At 37.6% G+C, this 21,894-nt stretch overlaps 1 protein-coding gene across 6 annotated transcripts in view; it reads left to right on the forward strand.

Moving 5' to 3' along the window:
• Nhsl1 (NHS like 1) overlaps positions 1-21,894 on the forward strand; it is a 238,909-nt gene that overhangs the window by 151,994 nt on the left and 65,021 nt on the right. Inside the window, exon 1 of one of the 6 annotated variants that reach the window (XM_021729461.3) lies at positions 20,965-21,266. The exons of the other annotated variants lie outside the window; for them this stretch is intronic. Within the exon in view, the coding sequence (XP_021585136.2) occupies positions 21,209-21,266 (58 nt within the window). The 5' untranslated portion in view covers positions 20,965-21,208. Of the gene's footprint in view, positions 1-20,964; positions 21,267-21,894 lie in introns of those variants that run through there. 6 annotated transcript variants of the gene reach the window in all.

The raw sequence follows: 21,894 nt of genomic DNA on the forward strand, positions 1-21,894 counted from the left end.
GTAAATGCTTCCAGCAAATGACTGGACACTGGTAATCCTGCCGCTCTCTGACTTGCCATTTATCTTGAGCTATAAATTCAGCTGCTATTCACAGATGCAAATGAGGGGATTTGTTTTCATGATGCTGCAAGCCTTAGAAGTCTTATTACTCTTTTGTCACTTTAGATTAAAAAAGAAAAGAAATTTTTCCTCCCCAGTCCCCAACTTTTTCTTTCTTTCTGTCAGATTCCCAGGCTGCTATTCTGAACACACTCAGAACTATCATTTAAATTGTCTTACAAATTTTGGTGTTTAATAGTCATTTTGCCTCACCCCCCCACTTCTGTATTTAATCTCAGTTTCCAATGTATGTAACCACAAAGGAAATCCTTATCCGTACAGAATCCAGCACAGCCTCACAGTGCTGGTCTTCACCTCCTATGTCAACAGGTTAAGGAGGAGGAGGCTGGAGAGCCAGGACAGGGATTTGTCTGCTGCTTATACAGCTGGCTGGATTTGCTTTCTTGTTTAAACACTGCAAAGCAAAGACAAAGAAAGCTAATGTGAGACACATGATAGGGCGTAGTCCCCTTTGCAAGCCTATCTTCAAGTATAAAGAAGCAGGATAGATGTTGGTGGAATTTCAAAAACTACCAAGAATGGCAAACATTTTGTCAATACTATCAAGATGGATTTTGTTCAACATAAGATCATATGTCAGTTTATTTTAAAATCCATTAGTATAGCAGTTAAAAATGGAAGGAAAGGGGGCTACTTAAATACAAAAGCAGACACTTCAGAAAATGATGTGACAGAGAGAAAGTTAAATTTCAAAAAAAATTTCCAACTATATGCAGAGGAAAATTAGTAAACTTATATGTTTTTATTTTCAAACAAAATGGATAAAAAATAAGCTTTCAAATTGAGGGAATATAAAGGAACAGTTATTGAAAAAATGCTTATAGTAAAAATAGAAAAACATGGAATTTCCCCCTGTATTTTTAACTGTTCTGGATGAAAGAAAGGGCAGGGAAATGATGAAACAGAAAGAAGAAAAGTAGGGGTGTATAAATGCGCTGTCAGTATAATAATTTGAACTTGAGAGCACATTTAAAATTTTATTTTTATTCTAATCATTTTGGCCAGATATTTTCAAATCACTTTTCCTCTAAAAACTTTCTTATCAGATCCCAAAATATTTTACACTTCATTGGTTTTAAAACTTCCCTCTATTCCCTGGTGTATCAGCCTAGCTAATCTTCCTTTCTATTTTTTTTTTTTTTTTTTTTGTGGCAGGGTACACCTGGTTTTATGTATTCTTGCTTTGAGTATGTTGCATATCGAAAGGTGTAGAACTGAATAGCTATTTCTGACAGGCCAGAAGCATTCTCCATTTTATCTATATCATACAATATGGTGCCCAAAATAGAACTTAGAGCTCAGTTAGTGGAAACCTGTCATTGCAGAGGTGAAAAGCCAAGGCCCAGAGGCATTAAGATTCCAGGTCTCACAAAGCTGGGTGAGGTCTAGAAATTTCCATCATAGCTAAAGACTGCTCTGTTTCTACCAAAGTTAATAGCCAGCTCAATTTCTACTTTCCACAAGCCCTTTCCATGCCCATCTGACTAGATTCCTCCTTAGTTTTTGTTACATGAAGCAGGACTTCCATCCTTCAGATGACTTTTTAGTGTTTTTTTGTTTGTTTTTCTTTTAAATTAATTTTTGATACTGAAGAATGACCCTCTGATGACTTTTACATTCTCCTTCAATATTTTAAAATTCTGTTTTCATGTGTGTGCCCATTTACTAGGAATCAAAACTTTACATTATACTACTAGTGTTTGTTTCCTCTTTGGAAAACTATGTGGCAGCATTTCTTAAAGCTGAATATGTGCATACTCTGTGAGCTAGCAAATTCTCCTTCTTGGAATGTGTCCATCATAGGATATCCCTATGTTCACCAAAGGATGTACATGGGAATATTCACAGATGAATTATTTCCCAGTACTCAAAGTTAGCAAAACACAAATTTAGACTAATAATACAATGGATAAGTAATTCTCTTACCACATATCAAAAATATTAAACATCATCCTGCTCCATGTGGCCACGTACATGAATGTCACAAACCCAGAAGAGTATGAGTCAGTCAGTCACAAAAAGTTCAAAACCAGGCCAGGCTCATCTGTGATGACTCTGTCAGGGTAGTGGTTATGTTCCAGGTCAGGACTGCAAGAGCCTGAGCAGAGTGTCCTGGGAGCTGGTAATGACCTTTGTCTTGATGTGTGCATTGGCATTCACTTTGTAGCAATTCATGGAGCTGTAGACATAATCTGACTAATTTTCTGTACCCAATAAAAAGTTTACTTAAAATGCAGACTTCATTTTAGCTTTCCCTGCTCCTGCTTTGTATAAGTGAGGCTCTCTGTGTACTCAAGGTGAATGCTCATTCTGCCCTGCAAACTCCAGGGTCTCAGACCTGGTTTGAATTCTCATCCTCTTGGCAAATTTAGAAACTTTGAACATTGCTTGGTAACCTACTTAGTCTCCATTTCCTCAACTCAAAAAAAATGAGAGTAATAACAGCTCACACATTGCAGAGCTGTGATGTGAGTTAAATGAAATGATGCACATTTATTTTGTTTCCCTGAAGGACTATTCAGATCTTTTAAAATATGAAGCAATCTTGCCATTTGGCTGCAGGACTGATCTACAGCATAGACCCATAAGGTTTGGGCTTTCCCATTCTTAAATCCTCAGAGGAGATTTCACACCCTATGTTACTCATCTGCTCTGAATTTCAAATTCATGATGATTTTATATCAGTAAAACTCATCAAGAGTACCTCCTTCAATTCCTGGAGCCATGGGAGGAATGGAGGAACTTTAGATAGGGCAAAGGGGAGAGAGGGGAAGGGAGGAAGCAAGGGGGTAGGAATGATGGTGGAATGAGTCAGACATCATTACCGTAAGTACATGTATGAATACACGAATGTTGTGGAAATACTTTGTGTACAATCAGTGATTGAGAAATTGTGCACTATATGTGTGATATGAAATGAATTGCATTCTGCGGTCGTGTATAACAAATTACAATAAATAAATAATTTAAAGAATCCTAAAATCTTCCCTTCAGTTTCCCCCTACACACACACACACACACACACACACACACACACACACACAGTTAATTTTTTTCTCCATTAATAAAGAAAATGCTAGGAGAGCTACAAACTTTGTGGGCCTGACATACTAATGGCTTTGGCAGGTACCTTCTACCCAAATGAGTGATCCAAACTCAACCAGTTAGTGAGACAACAGAGACTGAAGGATGTTGTAAAAGGATCATGATAAGATGGAGGGGAAGGAATGGAGATTTTTTTTATTGATATTGATCAAGACTCAATAATTCAGAAAATAATTCTCAGTTTCTCTGCCTAAAGATTACCGTCTTTCATTAACCCTGATTTTGGAATCCTTTTTGTTATATGAATCTAAAAAGGATTTTCAGTGTCCTATGGGCTCAGAAACAAATTAAGAAAGCTTGAAGGGAAACAAATCAAAGTTCTTTGAACCAGGAAGTTATAATGAAATTCCTTTTGAAATGACTTTCATTTCCTGCGTATCTATCAGTATATGCCCTCCATTTTTCTGTCTGTAGAGAGCTAGTATGCATCCCATCTCCTCACTTTCTCACCTCCTCTTTACTTTTCAGTGTATCAGAGGCTGGGTTTGGGGGTTTCTACTGCATGTGTGATTCTCTTCTAAGATACTAGCAGCTTCCACAAGGCCAGACACAGGGCTCCCTTTTCTGAGTTCTGCCCCAGCCTGTCTTGAGTGCATGTTGTGCCCATGTGAGAATTATCAAAGACATGTCCAGTTTGAGGGCGGCGGGTGCTGAACATTGCACCCAGGGCCTTGCACATGCTAGGCAAGTGTTCTACTATTGAGCTACCTTGCAAGCCTGATTCCCCCTGCCTTTCTGTCCCACATCTAGTCTTTTATAATGTGCCTCCAAAATAAATCTTCAGTCCACCCATTTGTCTCATTTTCATCACTTGTCAAAGTCACAATTGTTTCTCCTCTAGTTTATGACAATAGCTTCCTACTCTACTTGCTGGTATACAATCTATTCTCTACTCAATGTACAAAGAGATCTGGTTGAAGCCTGTGTATTGTTGCAAAAAGTAGAGATCAAGGTGGAAATGGCCAACTGTTCATTCAGCCTGTCTTGGACATGACAGACAATATACAAATTGGGGAAAGCTTTTCCAGTATTATCATCCTCGTTTTTTACCAGCAGGAAGAGATTAAGTAAATTGATCAAGGCTACATATAGTGCAGAGCTAGAATTAACTAAGGAGCCTTCTCCAGCACTCAGTGTTGGTAGAGCAATGCCTAATTTTGAAATTTTATTGGTTAATTCTCAAGATTTTTGTTTATTTATTTGGCATGGTTTTATATGACAAGATTCTGCAGGTTTATATTTTATTTATTTTCTTCTTTTAAAACAAGTTATTATGCTTTGTTATTATTTTCATTATGCTTTGTTGTTAACCTTAATACAACATAATTGGATTTGGGGCTATAATTAATTGTATACCGAGTGTCAAAGTTTTTAGAAAAAAAAATCTTTAGGTATTCCTCTTGTTCTAGAGGGGATTTAGGACCCCAGGAAAAATTAAATGTGACAATGTTGAGATGTAGTAGGGTAGAGTTTGATTGACTGGTTTTCCTCCTCATTAATTTTTTGGGGGGGGGGTAAGTAGGATACTGAGGATTGAATCCAGGGGTGCTTTACTGCTAATTCCCAGTCATTTTTTGTTTTTTATTTTGAGACAGGGTTTCACTAACTTGCTGAAAGTACCACTGATGCTGAGATTGGTCTCAAACTTGTGATCCTCCTACCTCCCCTCCCCTCCACCAGTCTCTGGGATTAAAGGCATGTGCCACTGAACCCAGCTCCCTACTAACTTTTTAAGTGATGAAGTACTGCAGTAATATAAATGTGAAGCAGATAATTGCCACCAACTATATGAATACTAAAATAGAGGGTATAAAAATACTACCAGTGCAGGTATTCTGGATCTTTCTCCAGCTATCCTGCTAGAGAGGTTCCTCACTGGGTGTGGAGAAGTGTCTTTTGAAGTGCAAGAAGAAACTAGTACTAGACAACCCTACCTTGTACTTGTTTGCAAAGATTGTTTACTAGATTTTCCTGGTTCCCCTGCTGATCTTCGGATGAGTCTATGTATCATGGACAATTGAAGCGGCATCTTGTGTAAATGTCATTCTAGCCTTGCAAAATTAAATTATTCATGGATTGCAATGGCAGCAAATTACTTTCTTTGCCAAGATCGTATTTCTCTAATTAAAAAAAAACCTGGAAAGGAATATTAATATTTAATGCTTTTATTATAATATTTGGGTATTTCTGAAGAAATTAATATTTTTGAATTATGAAATACATAAAATTTTCTTTAGTTTTTTTGATAATACTCCTTTTAGGGCCTAACTTTACTGAAGGGAAAATTGGGGAGCAGATTAAGGTTTTTTTTTTTTTTTTTGAAGATTCACTTTCCATTAAATTACTACTAAATTATGTTTTGAAAAAATACTGTTGAAGGTGTTAACTACATACATGGTAAAACATTTTAACCTTATTTGGAAAAGAGTTGTTTATGCAGATTTGTTTCTGGTACCCAGAAAAATTATATTCTCTCTAGATGCTTAGCTATGGAGTATTTTGTTTTTTAGTGGCATTTTTAGGATATGTGAGGTTTAAAGTTACTGAGTCATTGCTTAGATTGTTGATTCTTTTCTGCATGAGATTGTAGTATATGGTGGGGAATTAACTTTTCTAGTTTTGTTTTTCCAACTTTAATTATATGGGGTGGCTGTAAACATGAGTTTACAGAACTTGCCATTTTTGTTATGAAGTGAGATTGTAACAATCCATGAAGTGATCTGGTTTTCTGGAAATCATTCCTGTGAATATTCTATGGTTCTATTGCCATTGTTTTTTCTTACATAATGTGAATTGGAGCGTGTCTTTTAAAAAGAATCTGCTGTAATGTTTTTTTTAGTTCTCTAGAAAAGGAGTCCGTGGAAAGAGACCAATCAGCACTGTGGAGTTGATACAGTCAGCAGACAGTGGTAGGCACTACTTGGTGAATTCTGCAGGCCATTGATACAAACTGAGTAAAAGATTTCTCTGACTTTCTCAGCTTCTAATTCAGTAATTTCTGATGTAAATAACTCTATTTCAGAATCTGAATCAAAGTTGAGGTAAGAAAACGCAAGTCCAGATTGACTTTGGAGCTTATTGGTTAATTACTCTTCATGAAGAACTTGGTCTGCAGCAGGCTCCATAATTGTATCACTCAACTCTAATCCCATCCTATCTGGCTTGACTTCCTCTCCTACCTAGACTAACCTGTCAGTTCCCCAAACTCCCTTGCAACCAGAGTGCGGGTTTGTGACCTAAGCTCTGCTAACAGACTCATTCCATGAATTTAGATGCCACCCTGAGGAATGTTGAGCAGTAGCTGAGGGAGTTGTTTGGATTTATTTGCAAACCCTACAGCACTAGGTTTCTTCTCTTCCTGAAAGGTCTCCCGGAGACCCATGGCATCCTGTCATGCGCATGATCTATAATGGCCAGTAGGTGGCAGCAGTGGCAGTGTTTGTAACAGTTCTGGCTGGGTGGCAAGTAAACTTTTAACCTCTGGCCCTCATGGAGATTGTGCAAGCTCTTTAATATCCTTTAACGAATCTTTTTAAAAATATTAATATTACTAGAGTGGATTCTGTTGTTTGCCTCTAAGTACTCTGGCATTTTCCTTCATATCTATTTCAAAAAGGCACTGCCTGCCTGAGTTCAATGTTCTGATGTTCTTTCCTAAAATACTGGTAGTGGTTAGATTTTTTATGTTCTCCATCAGAATTTATGTAGTACTTGAGAGTCATATGTAATTAAGGTGGGGGTAAGTCAGCATTTTACAAGTGAATACAGAGAAAACCTTTTGTGTTCTTGTTATTTTTCATTTATGGGTTTTGATTGTGAGTTATAGTTTCAGCAAAACCCTCCTAAAAATATCACATAAAGCAGGAACAAAATAATCATTCAAAATTTCCCAACAATATGAAATGGAAAGAGACACTGGTGAGGCCAGAGTTGAGGGAGTCACTGACTGCTGGTGTCCTGTCTGAAACAGAGAAAGCATTCAGAGAGGAAGAGAACATTATGATACAAGTGGAGATTGTGCCTGCGGAAGGTAGTGGGTGGGAGGGTCACTAGTGTGGTGGGCAGATGTTTTACCTCCGTTCCTTTTCCATCAACATTCATTTATCTTGGCGTTACACTATTGGTCTGATTTTTCCATTCGCTTTTCCATAGCTCTAACATTTTTCTACGACATAGATCCCTATCTCACACAGAAACTGTGATGTTCAACTGCTGCCAACTGAATGAAGTCTAACATCTCTGGCTTGATAGGCAAAGCTCTGCACCTGAATTAACTTTAATAGCCTTGTCTCCAATGGCCATCCCCACATGCCCTGCTTTACCACCCCATCAGGCCAGCAGATTGATTCAGGCAGGTTCAGATGCAGACAATAGTGTAAGCAGAAGGGTGTAAATAGGCTATAACAGGAAAAGCTGGGAGAGCAGGCCAAGCCAGACTCCCAGGAATGGCTCCCTGAGAACTGGTTGTCCAAGGGAGTCATTATCTTGACTGCAGTCAAACCTGGTAGTCAGCATTCAACTCCAAGACCCCAGTGCCTCAGCTGTGTATGTTACCAGCTAAATGAGTGCTCCATGCCCTGTCTCCCACCTCCTTGAAAGTAGAGACTAGAAACAGACTTCAGATATCTCAACAGTCAGACTTATCAGCAGAAAAATCTGGAGCAGAAGGAGTATGGAAGTGAGGACTCAAGTCCTCAGCCAGCTCCACCCTGTGTACCTCCTTTGCAAATGCTAAGCCAGGGACTGAGGCCCAGGTAGGTGCAAGAGAGTCTGAGAATGGCAATGTGCTCTACAGGCAGCTGCCACCATCCTTGTACCTGGGATATTCCCAGTACTCTGATGACTCGCTTTCTTCTTTATGCCTTTGCTTCTGCTCTTTTTGTCTACTCAGAATGTGTTTCATACCCTAGCAAATTCTATTAATCCATCAGGGTCTAGTTCACAGGTCACTTGTCATATCATGTGTTCCTTGACAGTCTTTCCTCCTATCCTCTATTCAAGGTAAGCACTCTCCAATTTGAAATGTGCCTTAATACCATTCCATTGTGTCCATCTTCTTCCATCCAGTAAAATGCCTCACAGATAGGAGTAGATGGCTCCTTAGATTCCTCATTTGTTCGTTATGTTATTTGATCAACAAACTTTACTGACATTTCCAAAGGCCGGGTAGGCCCAGTTCCAGTCTTCCAGAAACACAGGTTGTAATAGAGGAGTCAGATGGACACAGATATGGAGTAGATAGACCACAAAGGAGTGGACAGCCCACACTCCTGAGAAGAAGGCCGGGAGATGGAAAAGTTAGGAAAGGCTTCATAGCCAAGGGTTGTCTTCATTTTGTTATCTGCAGAGCCTAGGGGCCTAGGGGGTGGTACTTGGCTTGGTGAGTCTTTAATGTATGAAATAAGGCTGCAAACAAATGAAATGCATCCTTCAAGAGACTTTGCAGTTCCAAGCTCTACCAATCTGAGAGAGCATGGCTACTTTTTTTTTTTTTTTTAATACTATAAGAATGAATCCTCTGGAGTCGATTATTTTGTTTCAACTGTTTATTTTCTTGCTGCAATTTATTCATTTAATGAAATCATGTTAATTACAAGCCTAGTGTGTAGTAGACCTGGTTTAGTGCCCTGGACCCTGCAGATTCAGCAAGCTGGCCATTGGGTATGGTCCAGATCCTGTGTCTACTGAGAGATTTAGTCACTGAACAAATCACTACACAAAATAAATGTAGCTCTATAAAAAAAAAAAGTACAAATTTCCATGAACGAGTACCACAGGAGGTCTGAGCAGAGTTGGAGATCAGGAGAGATTTGCTGTCCTGAAGAAATGGCAAATTCATCTGATCAAAGAACTGGAGAGAGAGTTGGTGAAAAGTCAAGTCCTCTGCTTCCTCTCTCCGTAGCATCAGGAAACACCTTACCATTAACTCTCACTTCCCCCTTTTCCCCTCCAGCCCTGTAATCATTTGATTGCCAATATACCTGTTATTCAGGAAAATAAACTCCAGTTTCAGCACAGGGGAAAGCTTTTCAAAAAGTTACTTACATCAGTTTTGCCTCTCACCAAAGGTTGCACAAGTTGGCACTTCAAAACACAGGGGCATGGATTTGGCCCTCATCCTCTAGGAGTTTACAGAAATATCCATAGGGGAACTGCCCTGGGGTGGAGTGCACGGCACATGAAAATAAAGTTCTTAAAAAATGTTTCCATTTAGGAATGGGTAATTGATGCTACAGCATGAATAGATTGAGGGCAAGCACATTTCCTTAGGAAAGCTGGAGGGACACACATTTGTTGTGGAGAATGGAGGCCACATTAGAAAAAAAAAAAACCCATCCAGACAGCCTGCTCAGGGGAATTCTCAAGTCCTCCTTTGATCGCTGTGGGAATCTTCTGAAACCTCTCTCTCGTCATTTGCATAGACCTGAGGAGAATTTGCAGGCAACTGCTGAAAGCAATCTTCTGCCCCAAGACTTCCTAATGATCCCCTTTGCCTCTGTGATGTTTTCAGGACATTCTACACGTTTGAGTTCTCTCTGAATGAAGCATTCACATTGCCATTCAACATGTCTAGTTTGGGGTGCATTCTAAGTCAGATTATACAAGAAGCTATTTGTGACATTCAGCAGCTGCAAAAAGAAGAGGCCGTGTTTATTGCAGGGAGGGGTTGGGGTGGGTGCTGTTAGGCACAATTTAAGTAAACCTTGAAAAGTTCAGAATATAGAATTATCCTGTCAGTGGGGAGTTGTGATTGTATTGACAAAGAGGAAGAGGGAAGCTACTGAGCGAGGAAGTGAATTTATTCAGTTTCCATATGGGGCATCCTGACGGTGTGAACTCTGTAGAGATGCTTGGGGATTTATTCTGATAATGAATATAATATATTGTCTGGAGTCTGTGGCTGATTCTTCTATCCAATGGGGTGCAATTGGTGAGTATTTCTTTTCAGAAAGCAGCTAGAATAATTAAATTCCAATCAGATTACAGATGATTGTGCGTAGACATCAAGTAAGTATGGGAAAGTGCGGGTATTTTAAATCACCTTCAATAGCCTAAATGGATGCTTGATTAAATATGGTTTGCAAATGAGAATTGATCATGGTAACCTTGTATAAGTTTTTGTTTGTTTGTTTTTTGTTTTGTTGGCAGTGCAGGCATCAAACCCAGGACCTTGTACATGATAGGCAAGAGCTCTTCCACAAAGCTATATCCTTGCAGCCCCCAAAATTGTTTTATCATGTAATGATTTATATGGATGGCTACATATAAAGAAATAAGTGTTTCAGATAAGCTGATAAAACCGGATGTATCTGACTCTTCTGGGATCTGTCATACAGTATCAGAAAGGTTTGGAAGAACTACTTGGCATTATAAGATCCTCTTTTATTTGCTTCCCAAATACCTCACTTTTTTTTTTATTCTGGTTCAAGGGAATACTGATTGCTTATGTCTTCAGTGTTGGTCAAATCGTTAGATTTTTTTTATACCTCTCCCATCCTTTTTCATTATCATTTCCCAAAACAGAGGCCCAAATTATAAAATATCTACACCTGTCTTTCCAATTCCAAGCTTCATATTTTTGGCTATAAGTTAAAAATATTGCTAGGTGCATGAGGAATACTGCTTATCTTAATCTTTCATAATATTACTTTATTTGCTAAGATGCAAAAAAAAAAATCCATTTTTTCCCCTGCTTTCCGTTTTGCGCCTGTGTGATGCTGGTGGGGCGGGTCCAGGCATGTCATTTTCCCAAAGTCAGAGGCATTATTGCAGTATTAGCATTATTAGCATTATTGTTTTGATTGCCATTTGATTTTCCTCAGATTCTATGAGGATCTAATTATATGCCCCTGCAATCAACACGCCTCCTTTCCCTTCCAGCTGTGCCCTAATTGTGTCGCCATCTAGTAACAGGGAACACCAGCAAGTGTGGAGGTCCTTCCATGCTGTCGGTTCAGAAATCTATGTTGTGAAATAGTTGCTTTGGAAATATTAGGTTCCTGGGACAATAATTGGCGTTTTTATTCTTGTCCACTGCTCTCATTTGTTAATTACATATTGAAAATAGTCTTTCTGAGTTGCAAAGAAAAGTCAACAAAATAATATGAAGAACTGAATTTAGAGGAAGACTTTCATTACTTAGAAAATCTTTGTCAGGCTGATGTTGATGAAAGTTCTGAATTGTCCAGATGAATTCCAAATATCTATCACTTTACATCAGCCTGATGGCCTTTGCCCCACCGCCTCAGCTCCAGACTCATTGCAAAGCCTTCATAACTCTCAGGCTTCATAAGGAATTAAGGCTTTGCTGTCTGAAGAATTCTACCGCTGTTATTCACTAATTTCAAAATATATTTTTAAAAAGTTTTTAAACCCAGAACTAATCAGATAAACATAAAAAATTGCCTAGATTTACCCTTCATCATTACTAGAAAACTAAACATAGTTGGCTACTTTTAATTATAAATACTGTTTTCAGTTCATCAGCAAAGCAAAATAGTCTATTTTAATTTATTTCATTATCATTTTTATATGTGAACCAGCTGTCCTCTTAATAAAAGCAGTTGATCACATCAGCTTATTAATTGCAGCATTCATCTTAACCAAATATAAAGCAATATAAAAAATTATAAGAAAGAAAGAGAACATCGAGAGCTATTGAAATCTTCAGAACCCAAGTTCACAAAGATTGTTCCTTTGCTTACTAAATAATTAGCTCTAGTTATTTTGTGCTCTAAATCATTAATACTTACTGATCTTTAATTGTGAAGAAATTAGTCAAGGACAAATCTGATATTCTTTGGTTCATTTTAAATTGATTTTTTTTCCTATTCTTGTACAGTGTGATTTCAGAATTATCTTCTCTCCAAGTGAAATTTCTCTCCTTTAGGATTCCGTTATTGAAAAGTTTTATTTTTTGATTTTAAATTGATTTGGATCTCTTTTATTTCTTGGTCCTTGTTATAAAATGTAGCTGCTCCCTATTGATTCAGAAAATGTTTCTTATAGGTCAGGGGTGCTACCTTCATCAGAACTTGATTGTAGATACTAGGTAGTTTATGAATATTTACAAATCTTTCTGGAGGAATAATACCAACTTTGTCCATGTTGAAGCTGAAATGGACACAAAGATCATAGAATCTGAGCTGCACCCAGTGGAAGATGAGAATATTGTTTTGAGACATGATTATGAATGAGAATGTGTGAAACTAGAGGCCTTTCTTTTTTTGGTGGTGGGGGGGGGTAGTACTGGGGATTGAACTCAGGGGCACTTAACCACTGAGCCACATCCCCAGCCCTATTTTACATTTTAGAGACAGGGTCTCCTTGAGTTGCTTAGTGCCCCGCTGAGGCTGAGGCTGGCTTTGAAGTTGCTGTTCTCCCTTCTCAGCCACCTGTGCCACTGGGATTATAGGCGTGTGCCACCTTGCCCAGTTTAGAGGACTTTTTTATAAGACTTGTGACAGCTTTAGATATCATTTTCCTGTACCAGTACTCCATTGAGTGTCATGGTGTCTCCCGTAGGTGACAACTCTGTTTTATATCAATTTCCTTGTTAGTATTTATTAGGAAGTCCTTACTCCCAATTTTTTTCTACGTAGAAAATTCTCCTCAAGTATAGATTCTTTGTAAGTTTGTACCACTGTCAATCAAGCAGGCCCTAAATATTATCCAGTTTTTAAAATATGAGAGAGCTCTGAGCACTTTAACTAATCACGTGACTCTTTTAAACTTCTCTCTAAGATCATCACATTATATTTTGTCTTTTCATTCCACAATGAAATTTTGTCTCCCCCCTCCCTCAAAGTTTCTGGAAGAAAAGTTGCATCAATTTTTTCCTTTCAAATTTTAAGATTAATTTTCCTTCTTACTTTTACTTTCAGAATATATAATTATGTTAGATTTAAATAGCAAAGAAGACATAGTTTAATTTTCAAGCAATTGAAAATTATTCTCTTATCTAAGTTGTACCAGACCCTTACTTAATATGTAGTCTGAAAGTAAGAAGAGTGAACTTTCTAAGTGAAATAATTGGTCTGTAGTTCTATTCACATACATTATTTCTCTCCTGGAATGAGCCAAGTGTAGGCTTTGTAGAATGAATCAGGTGAATCAGAACTACTTGGGTGGATGGATCAGAGCTGTACAACCTCATGAAGAATGATTGATTCAAGTATAAGAGGCATGTAGTTAATGAAATTATTCATTCTTTCTGCAAGAGAGACACAGTTCACTTTTGAGGAAGTTATCCTTGAAATGAAATGACATATTTAAAAATAGTTACTAAGACTTATTTAAGGAATGCTTCTTAAAGAAGGTTAATATTTGAAATATTACTTGAAAAATGAACAGAGGCATGCCAAACAAGGGAGTCAGAAATCCAGCATGCAGGTGGATGGATAGCATGTGGAAGGACATTGAGGCAGAAATAGATATGGACCCCACTAACTTGGCAGCAGCAGGTCGGCCGGTATATTGACAACTGGACCATTAGTTCAGATGCTGAGTAGCTCTGAGATTTACTTCAGGATACTTATTTGTAATACAGAGGGAGTACATTGGACGTTGCTTGAACACTCTGGGAGCCCATGAAAGCTCCCTTTTTATGATTTCCCAATGCTATTTGTTGTTGGTCACTATTAATTCCAACCTCAAGGCCCATCTCCTACCCAAAGCTCTCTATTTCCCCACCCCATTTTATGGTGGCAGGACAGTCTCTAGATGATCCCACCCCTGCCAGAAGGAGACTTTGTACCCTTCCATCCCTGCAGGCAAGGTTGAACTTTGTAATGCTGTGTCAGCAGGGCTCTTTGTGATTTGGATTTTTTAATTTCTCTCTCTCTCTCTCTCTCTCTCTCTCTCTCTCTCTCTCTCTCTCTCTCTCTTTTGCAGCATGTTTTCTGTCTGCCTCGCCTTTCATTTGTTCAACATTTGTCACATGAATATTGTGGCTTGGCTAAACTAGCCACAGTGGTAGCAGACGTTTTGAAATGGACTGAGCAGATGGTAGCGATGGTATTGGATTAAATTATTAACTAGGATCCCAGCAGAAGCCTTTAGCTTCAAATACATGCAGAGTGAAGGGTGTTTTTTAGCGTCAAAATTAACTGGCAGAGTGGATGCCAGATTAAATTTCTTCTGAAGAATTGATACATTATCATCTCTGAAGGTTTCCCTTTCTACTTCTAACCATCCCCCACCCCACAGTGAGGAAGAGAGAGAGTTCCACTTGTCTTTTTCAATATATTGTATGGTTCATCATAAAAATTAATTCAGAAGCAGAAGAAAGAACAGGTCATTGTATCAATGAAGTTTTGAAAATTGATAATTTTAAATGTACTTTTGTGGACTAACATGATTTGTGGGACAATTAAAATAATTCTTTATGAACATCTGTCATCTGGCACAAGTTTTCATTCTGTGACATATTTTAAAAATAAAGAGTTACTAAGACTTTTTCAAGGAGTGCTTCTTAAAGAAGGTTAATATTTGAACTATTACTTGAAAAATGAATACCTCTACAACATTACCTTTAAAAATACTCTGTGTGTGTGTGTGTGTGTGTGTGTGTGTGTGTGTGTGTGTGTGTGAAGTAAATGCAGTTTCTATAATCTCTACCACATGGACATTTCATTTCCTAACTCAGAATGCTTATATCATGTGGTGTTTTTAAATGCTCCCAATGAGCTTGAAAAGCCCAAGAATGAATGAATGTGTGTCTAAGGATTTACAAATTGTATTTCAAGTATGTTAGCCATGCATAAAGATAACAAGTAAATCTAAATTAGTCATGGACAAGTCTTCTGTTTTAGACATTAAACTTGATTTTGAAAAATAGTCTAAAACAACAAGAAGTGAAGGCACCATTTACAAATAAGGATGGGCTAAGGAATTTTCTATTTAAGAGCTTTAGCTCTTAAAGCTTCTCTGAGCAGTGCTTAAAATCATCATTTAGTATCCAGCCTTGACCAGAACTTTGTCATATTTGATTTTTCTTTCCCTTCCTTCTGCTTCCAACTTAGACAAACCTTGTAATCTTTGTTGATTACATATTTCATTCTCAATTTATTTCTGGGTCCTCTATTCCATTTCATGGTCTTTATTTTTATGCCAATATCATGGTGTTTTTGTTACTATTACTCTGAAGTAGATCTTGAGGTCAGGTATTGTGATGCCTCTGTTTTATCCTTTATTGAATTTGGATGGAACCCAAGGCTTTGTGCATGGGAGGCAAGTGTTCTACCACTAAATTACACCCCAGCTCTTTTTATTATTTATTTCTAGACAGGGTTTTGCTTAGGGGCTTGCTAAGTTGCTGAGGTTGGCCTCAAACTTGTGATCTTCTTCCTGCCTCAGCCTCCTAAATTGCTGGGATTACAGGCATGTACCCCTGTGCCCAGCTATGTGGAATAGTATAGGAAGCATTGATATTAGTTCTTTAAAAGTCTGGTGAAAAGTCAACTTGAATCTATTTAGTCCGGGGCTTTTCTTTGCTGGGAGACTTTGTTACTGCTTCAATCTCATCACTTGCTAATGATCCATTTATGTTTTTTATTTCCTCTTGGTTTAATTTTGGTAACTTATATTTGTCTGGAATTTGAGTTTTAGATTTTCCAACTTATTGTCATATAGTTTTTGAAAGTATTCATTAATAATCTGTGGATTTTAATGATAGTAGTCCCTTTTTTCATCTCTAATTTATTTATTTGGATCTTTTCTTTTTAAAAAATATTTGTTAGTTGTAGGTGGACACAATGCCTTTATTTTTATTTACTTATTTTTATGTGGTGCTGGGGATCGAACCTAGTGCCTTACCTGTGCTAGGTGAGCACTCTACCACTGAGCCATAACCCCAGCCCCTGGATGGTCATTTTCTTTTGATTAGTTAACTAATGGCTTGTCAGTTTTGTTTATCTTATCAAAGAACCAGTTTGTTTCTTTGATACTTTATATTAGTCTCTATTTTATTTAGTTCTGCTTTGATCTGTGTTATTTCTTTCTTTCAACTAATTTTGAGTTCGGTTTATTCTTGTTTTTTTTCAAAAACCTTGAGCTGCATCATTAGGTTATTTACTTGTAATCTATATGTTTTTCATGTAGTTATTTGTAGCTATAAACTTCCTTATTCGTATGCTTTGCTGTATCCCATAGGTTCTGGTATGCTGTGTTTCTGTTTTCATTTGATTCTAGGAATTTTTTAATTTCCACATTTGTTTTTTTCAATGACCCTCAGAAACATATTATTCAATCTTCATGTGCTTGTTTAATTTTTATAGTTTCTCGTTATTGATTTCTATTCATTCCATTGGTATCTGATAAAATGCAAGAAATTATTTCATTTCTCTTGTGTTTGTTAAGACTTGCTTTATGACTTAATATATATGATCTATTTTTGGAAAAAGTTCCATGTGATGACAGAAAGAATGTATATTCTGCAACTGTTAGCTGAAATATTCTGCAAATATCTGTTCAGTTTATTTTATCTTTAGTATAATTTAATTCTGCTGTTTCTTTGTTGATTTCTTTTTCATTTTGGTCTGGATGATCTATCTCTTGGTGAGTGGGATATTAAAGTTACCCTCTATTATTATGCGGGGGTCTATCTCTCTGTTTATGTCTAGTAGCATTTTTTTAAAAATTTTGTGCTCTGATATCTGTGCTATTTATTTACAATCACAGAGTGTCAATATGTAGTTTCCTTCCTTTCCTCTTGGCTGATGTTACCTTGAAGCCTGTTTTGTCAGGTTTGAATACAGCTACTCCTGCTTGCTTTAGGATTCCATTTGCTTGAAATATTCTTTCCTCTTTATTATGGTTGAAATATTAGGTGTCCTCCAAAAGCTCATGTGTGAGGCAATGTAAGAAGGTTTAGAGTTGAAATGACTGGGTTATGAGAGAATTAATCCCCTGGTAGGAATTAACTGAGTGGTAACTGAAGGCAAGTAGGGTGTGTTTGGAGGAGGTGGGTCTCTGGGGGAGTAGCTTTGGGGTGTATATTTTGTATCCAGAAAGTGGAGTCTCTCTGCTTCCTGACATCATGTCTTGGTCCACTTTCCTCTGCCACACGCTTCTGCCATGATTTTCTGCCTCACCTTGAGCCCTGAGGAATGGAGTCAGCCATCTATAGACTTGAGATCTCTAAAACTGAGAACTCCCTGAATGAACTTTTCCTTCTCTAAAAATGATATTGTCAGATCTTATGGTCACACTGGTGAAAAAAACATCATTCTTTCATTTTCACTCTGTGTATTCCTTTGCCAATGAGAAGAGTTTTCTTTCAGACAGCCTATTGTTGGGTCTTGTTACTTCAATCCAGTCTGTTACAGCTCAAAGAGCAGCCTTAGAAAATACATGTTCCATTTGCAACTTTATTATTGGACAATGAAATTTGGATTTTTATGTAATTTTCATGTCATAAAGTTCATTATTATTTTAATTTTTTTTGACCAATCAAAAACAAGCTGGCTGGATTTCGCCCCAGGGCCATTATTTGCTAACTTCTGCCTTATACTAGCAAAATCATTCAAATTTCAAGGGAAATAAATAAAAAGCATAAAACAGAAGTTTAAGGACTAGATCTTTGAACGTTGATAAGAGTTTTCCAGTTCTAGAAAGAACATCATCTGTAGGAAAGGAATTAGCATGCTATTATGTCAGTGAGTAAGGTTTTGAGAGCTGTGTTGTTAGCAGTATATGATTGAAAATGTAGGTGGAAAAATGAAGAGAGAAAGATCATGGGTACTAACCAGAAGTCCACTGATAACTGCTGAGAACTCTTTTTAAAAGAACAATTAGAATTTAACTTCTAGGAGGTAGGAGAGATGATATGTGTATACAAACTGGAAGCATCAGGTTTGGAGCAATCATTCAAGGATCTAGCAATTGAACTCTGAGACAGTAGAGAAGCCATTTCAGTGTTCAGAAAGCTGATTCCCCTCCACCAAAGCCTGACTCAAGGTTGCTTGAGATTTTACTTATCAGTTTAACAAGTACATCTATACCAAATCCAGATACTGTTCCAAAGATGTTGTAATAATAACAACATATTAAGTTCTCATAATAACTTTGTGATATAAATACTATTATTACTTCCATTTTATAGCTGAGCAAACCAAAGCATGGAGAGGTTCCTCCTGTAGGAGTAGCTAGTAACTTGGGTGGAACAGTTACAGAGTTGGGTTGTTTGCTATTATGCTATGCTGTCAAGTTTCCAAGGTCTAGGATATTAGAACTTTTTTGTTTACTTTTTGTTTCTGATTTTTTTTTTGGAGGGGTGGGGGGCTTCTACTCCCACTACATGTCTGGCTAAAGCTTATTAGAAAGTATCATGAAATTACATTTTTCCTATTAAATATGTAAACTGAGCAACTTAATAAGTACTAGACATTAAGGCATGCAAATTATATGGTAAAGACATTTCCCTGTTCTTATGCCTATACACAGGATATAAAGCAAGAGATGACTGTATTACTGGGAAAAATTTTATAATTAGTAAGCTCTCCCCAAATACAACTTAATACATAATAGTACTAGTGAATATAATTAGTTATTTTGTTTATTACCTGAACACCTGGAGTTACAGGGGCAGGTTGGAATGATGTGTGAAGGAAGCGGTGCCCTAGGGTGCTGGATGGAAGCTTGCTTCCTGCCCCCATGTTTACCACTGATTGGTGTGTAAACACATAGTGGCATTATCTTTTCACAACCATGGCCACTTACCATCAGGCTTAATCTTGAGCAAGAAAGTAAATTGCTCCGTTCCGTGCATGACTCTTATTACAGTTCATTTTCTAAGGGGGAAAGAGCACTTCCCTAAGTAGTCCTGGGGGATTTAAAATGGGTCTCCCAGCCTGATAAATATCCTGCCTCTTTGAAATGAGAGCCAATGGGACTCATTGTAGAGTTTTGTTTTATTGCCATTACCTCCTTCAAATTTTTATTCAAATCTTACCATTTCAGTAATATTTAATTCAGCAACACCAGACCACCTCTCACCTTCAGTCTTTTATCCTGCTCAACTTTCTCTTCTGACCATTGTGCCTTCTAATCTACCATGCAATTATAGTTCCATGTCAAATAATGTAAGCTCCATGAAGGCAGGAATCCTGCCTATTTTGTTCAGGTATGTATCCCAACTGAATGAAAGCATGGCACTTAGTAAGAGCACAAAATTTATCATTTTAATGAGTGGATTTATTTCATATGTCATTATTGTATACATGAAAACCTGCAGGATTGAGAGTCAGGGTTCGTTTTTAATAGGAACAGTTTCTGTTTTCAATTGGAAGAATGCATGGTGACACTTAACCTCAAAACTTTGCAGATGGTGAATAGAAGCATTTCTGCTCAGAACTCTACCGTCTCTAATGCAGGTGAGCAGAGTGAGGTCACTCTTGCTGATACATTTGTTTTCTAAAGGGGAACTTTGCTCACTAATTTAAGGAACTATATAATCTGATTTACAATCTTAGTTATTACTCAATTGCCATCTGGCAATTTAATTACCTTTAATTAAAGCTACTAAAGGATAAAGAACAAAAGTTGGAAGTCTATGATAACTATGTATGGTAATATAATAAGTGTATTTCCTATGTTTGGTTTGCTTTTATTGTTAAAAAAGTAAGGTTAAGGGCATAAAAAGATTCAAAGTGGCATCATTCCAAAGCTTTCCCCAGAGGAAACCCCTTATATAAATTTTATTCTTTGACTAAGAGCCTTTGTTATAAACTAAATGTTTTGAATTAGTGGATTATTACATTTTTCCATTCAGTTACAAGTCTGGCCCAAAGCTATAAAATAAGTGAGCTAAATTGTTTCAAAACTGTTTTGTTGGGGTATGTGAGGAGGATTTTTTCCATTGTTTCTTATTTCATAATCAATATCCTTTTTGTTGCTATCCCTTTCCTCTTGGAATATTTCTCAAACGCGTACCTATCCCCCAATTCCGATTCCTCCCCCTGTTTGTTTCCCTAGTCCTCTGTGATTGACAGCAAATGGGCAGAAGAACCAGAATTCAGTATATTCAGGTTAAAGAGTAACCCAAACCACCAAGCTTGTTTGCGACTGCTACCAAGAGGAAGAGTGGTTATAGAACTGTGAAAACTAGGTGCTTAGATGATAATTATAATTTTTAAGGTACTTCATCTAATTTCTCCATTGGAGTTAGAAGGTTATAAGCCCCACCCTCTACCCTCTTAGAGTTGTTTCAGCTAGCTGCAAATAAGTTTGCACTTTGGAAAGGCTATACTGATTCTCAGTCCCTGGCCAAGAAGGGTGAGAAGAAGGGGCATGTTCATTTGCATAAAAATGCAACCAAGCTGTCTTTTGTAGCTCCTTGGTGATTCTAAAGTTTTTCTGCTTCTGAATGTTCCTTTGGTTAGAGGGACGGAGCCTAGGGGCGTGGTCAGGAAACAATAGTTTGGTTCTTTTATTTCCCTGTATCTGTTTAAATCCTATACACCCAGAATTAACTGGAGAGTCAAGGAATCGTTGTCGTGGAATTGCTCCTGTAGAGAGATCTGGGTTGTTCGTAGTGGCCTAGTAAAATTGGGGACATGATTTGTTTCATCTTGACTTCCGTAGAGGAAAATCTGTAGTGTTTTTGTGGACTCCAGGGAGGAGAAACTTCTGATGTGTGGAGAGGAAATGGAATGAATGAGCGCCGAGGCAGAAAGCCTGATGTGGCTATCATGCAAATAAGATCCGTGATTGGCTTTCTCTTTCCCAGCCTGTTGTCACTGGCTGCTCCCAGCCTTAAAGATTAGGTTTCACTGGGAGTTTTTCAGGTTCAAGGACTATTAATGGTTTGTAACTGCTTAACAATAAACTCAACCTCAGAGTTACAACACCCCGGGCAGTTGGATGAGAGACCTTGGAGGAAGAAAGTTCGAATCTAGAGCAGAAGAGTGCAGCTTGCCACCTGCCTGCTGGACTGAGCTTTTAATGTGACTTAAATTTCTAAACCTCATGTAGGCGCCTGGAAATGGTGGTGTTCATTAATGCAAAGATTAAGTCTTTCATTAAACTTTTTAAGAAGAAAAGTAAGTAATTCCTTTTCGCCACTATCTATGGTGTGTGTGCTTTTGTGTTTTGTGTGCTCCTTCATCCTTTTGAGTGACAGGAATCAGAATGGGAAACGGTGTGACTGGTATAAGTTACTCCATACCAAGTTGTTCAAAGAGCTCAGACTGTTGTAACTCTAGGATTGCATTTATGATTGGAATTTTAAGTGACTCCATTTCTTTTGTACTTCTCAAAAGCATTCCTTTAAAAAAGGGAAAAATCTTTGTATTTACTTTGTTTTCTTTGGTATTCGGTGTCTGATTTTTGATTCTGTGGCTGGATGAGCAGCTGACATAAGGGATCCTCTGTGTAATGTGTCACATACTTTTGGTGGGAATGATCCTCTAAAGCTCCCTGTCACTCTCTGTTAGGTATTTACAAGCTCAAGAACAAACTGTCTAGACTGATGAGTGATTGTGTAAAGTACAGAGCTTTTGTCCTTGCTTTTTGTTTAAATTTCGTTAAGCTGGGTGCCTTTTGAAAATGTAAATTTTACAACCACACAGTCTTGTTTTTACCTGGTTATGGGTTTATTTCAATTTAGTATAGTTTTTGGAAACTAGATAAATGTGCATGGGTCGGGGAACTGGTAAGAGAAGCTCTGGA

This window comes from Ictidomys tridecemlineatus, chromosome 8 (assembly GCF_052094955.1).
Source record: "Ictidomys tridecemlineatus isolate mIctTri1 chromosome 8, mIctTri1.hap1, whole genome shotgun sequence".
Taxonomy (NCBI): domain Eukaryota; kingdom Metazoa; phylum Chordata; class Mammalia; order Rodentia; family Sciuridae; genus Ictidomys; species Ictidomys tridecemlineatus.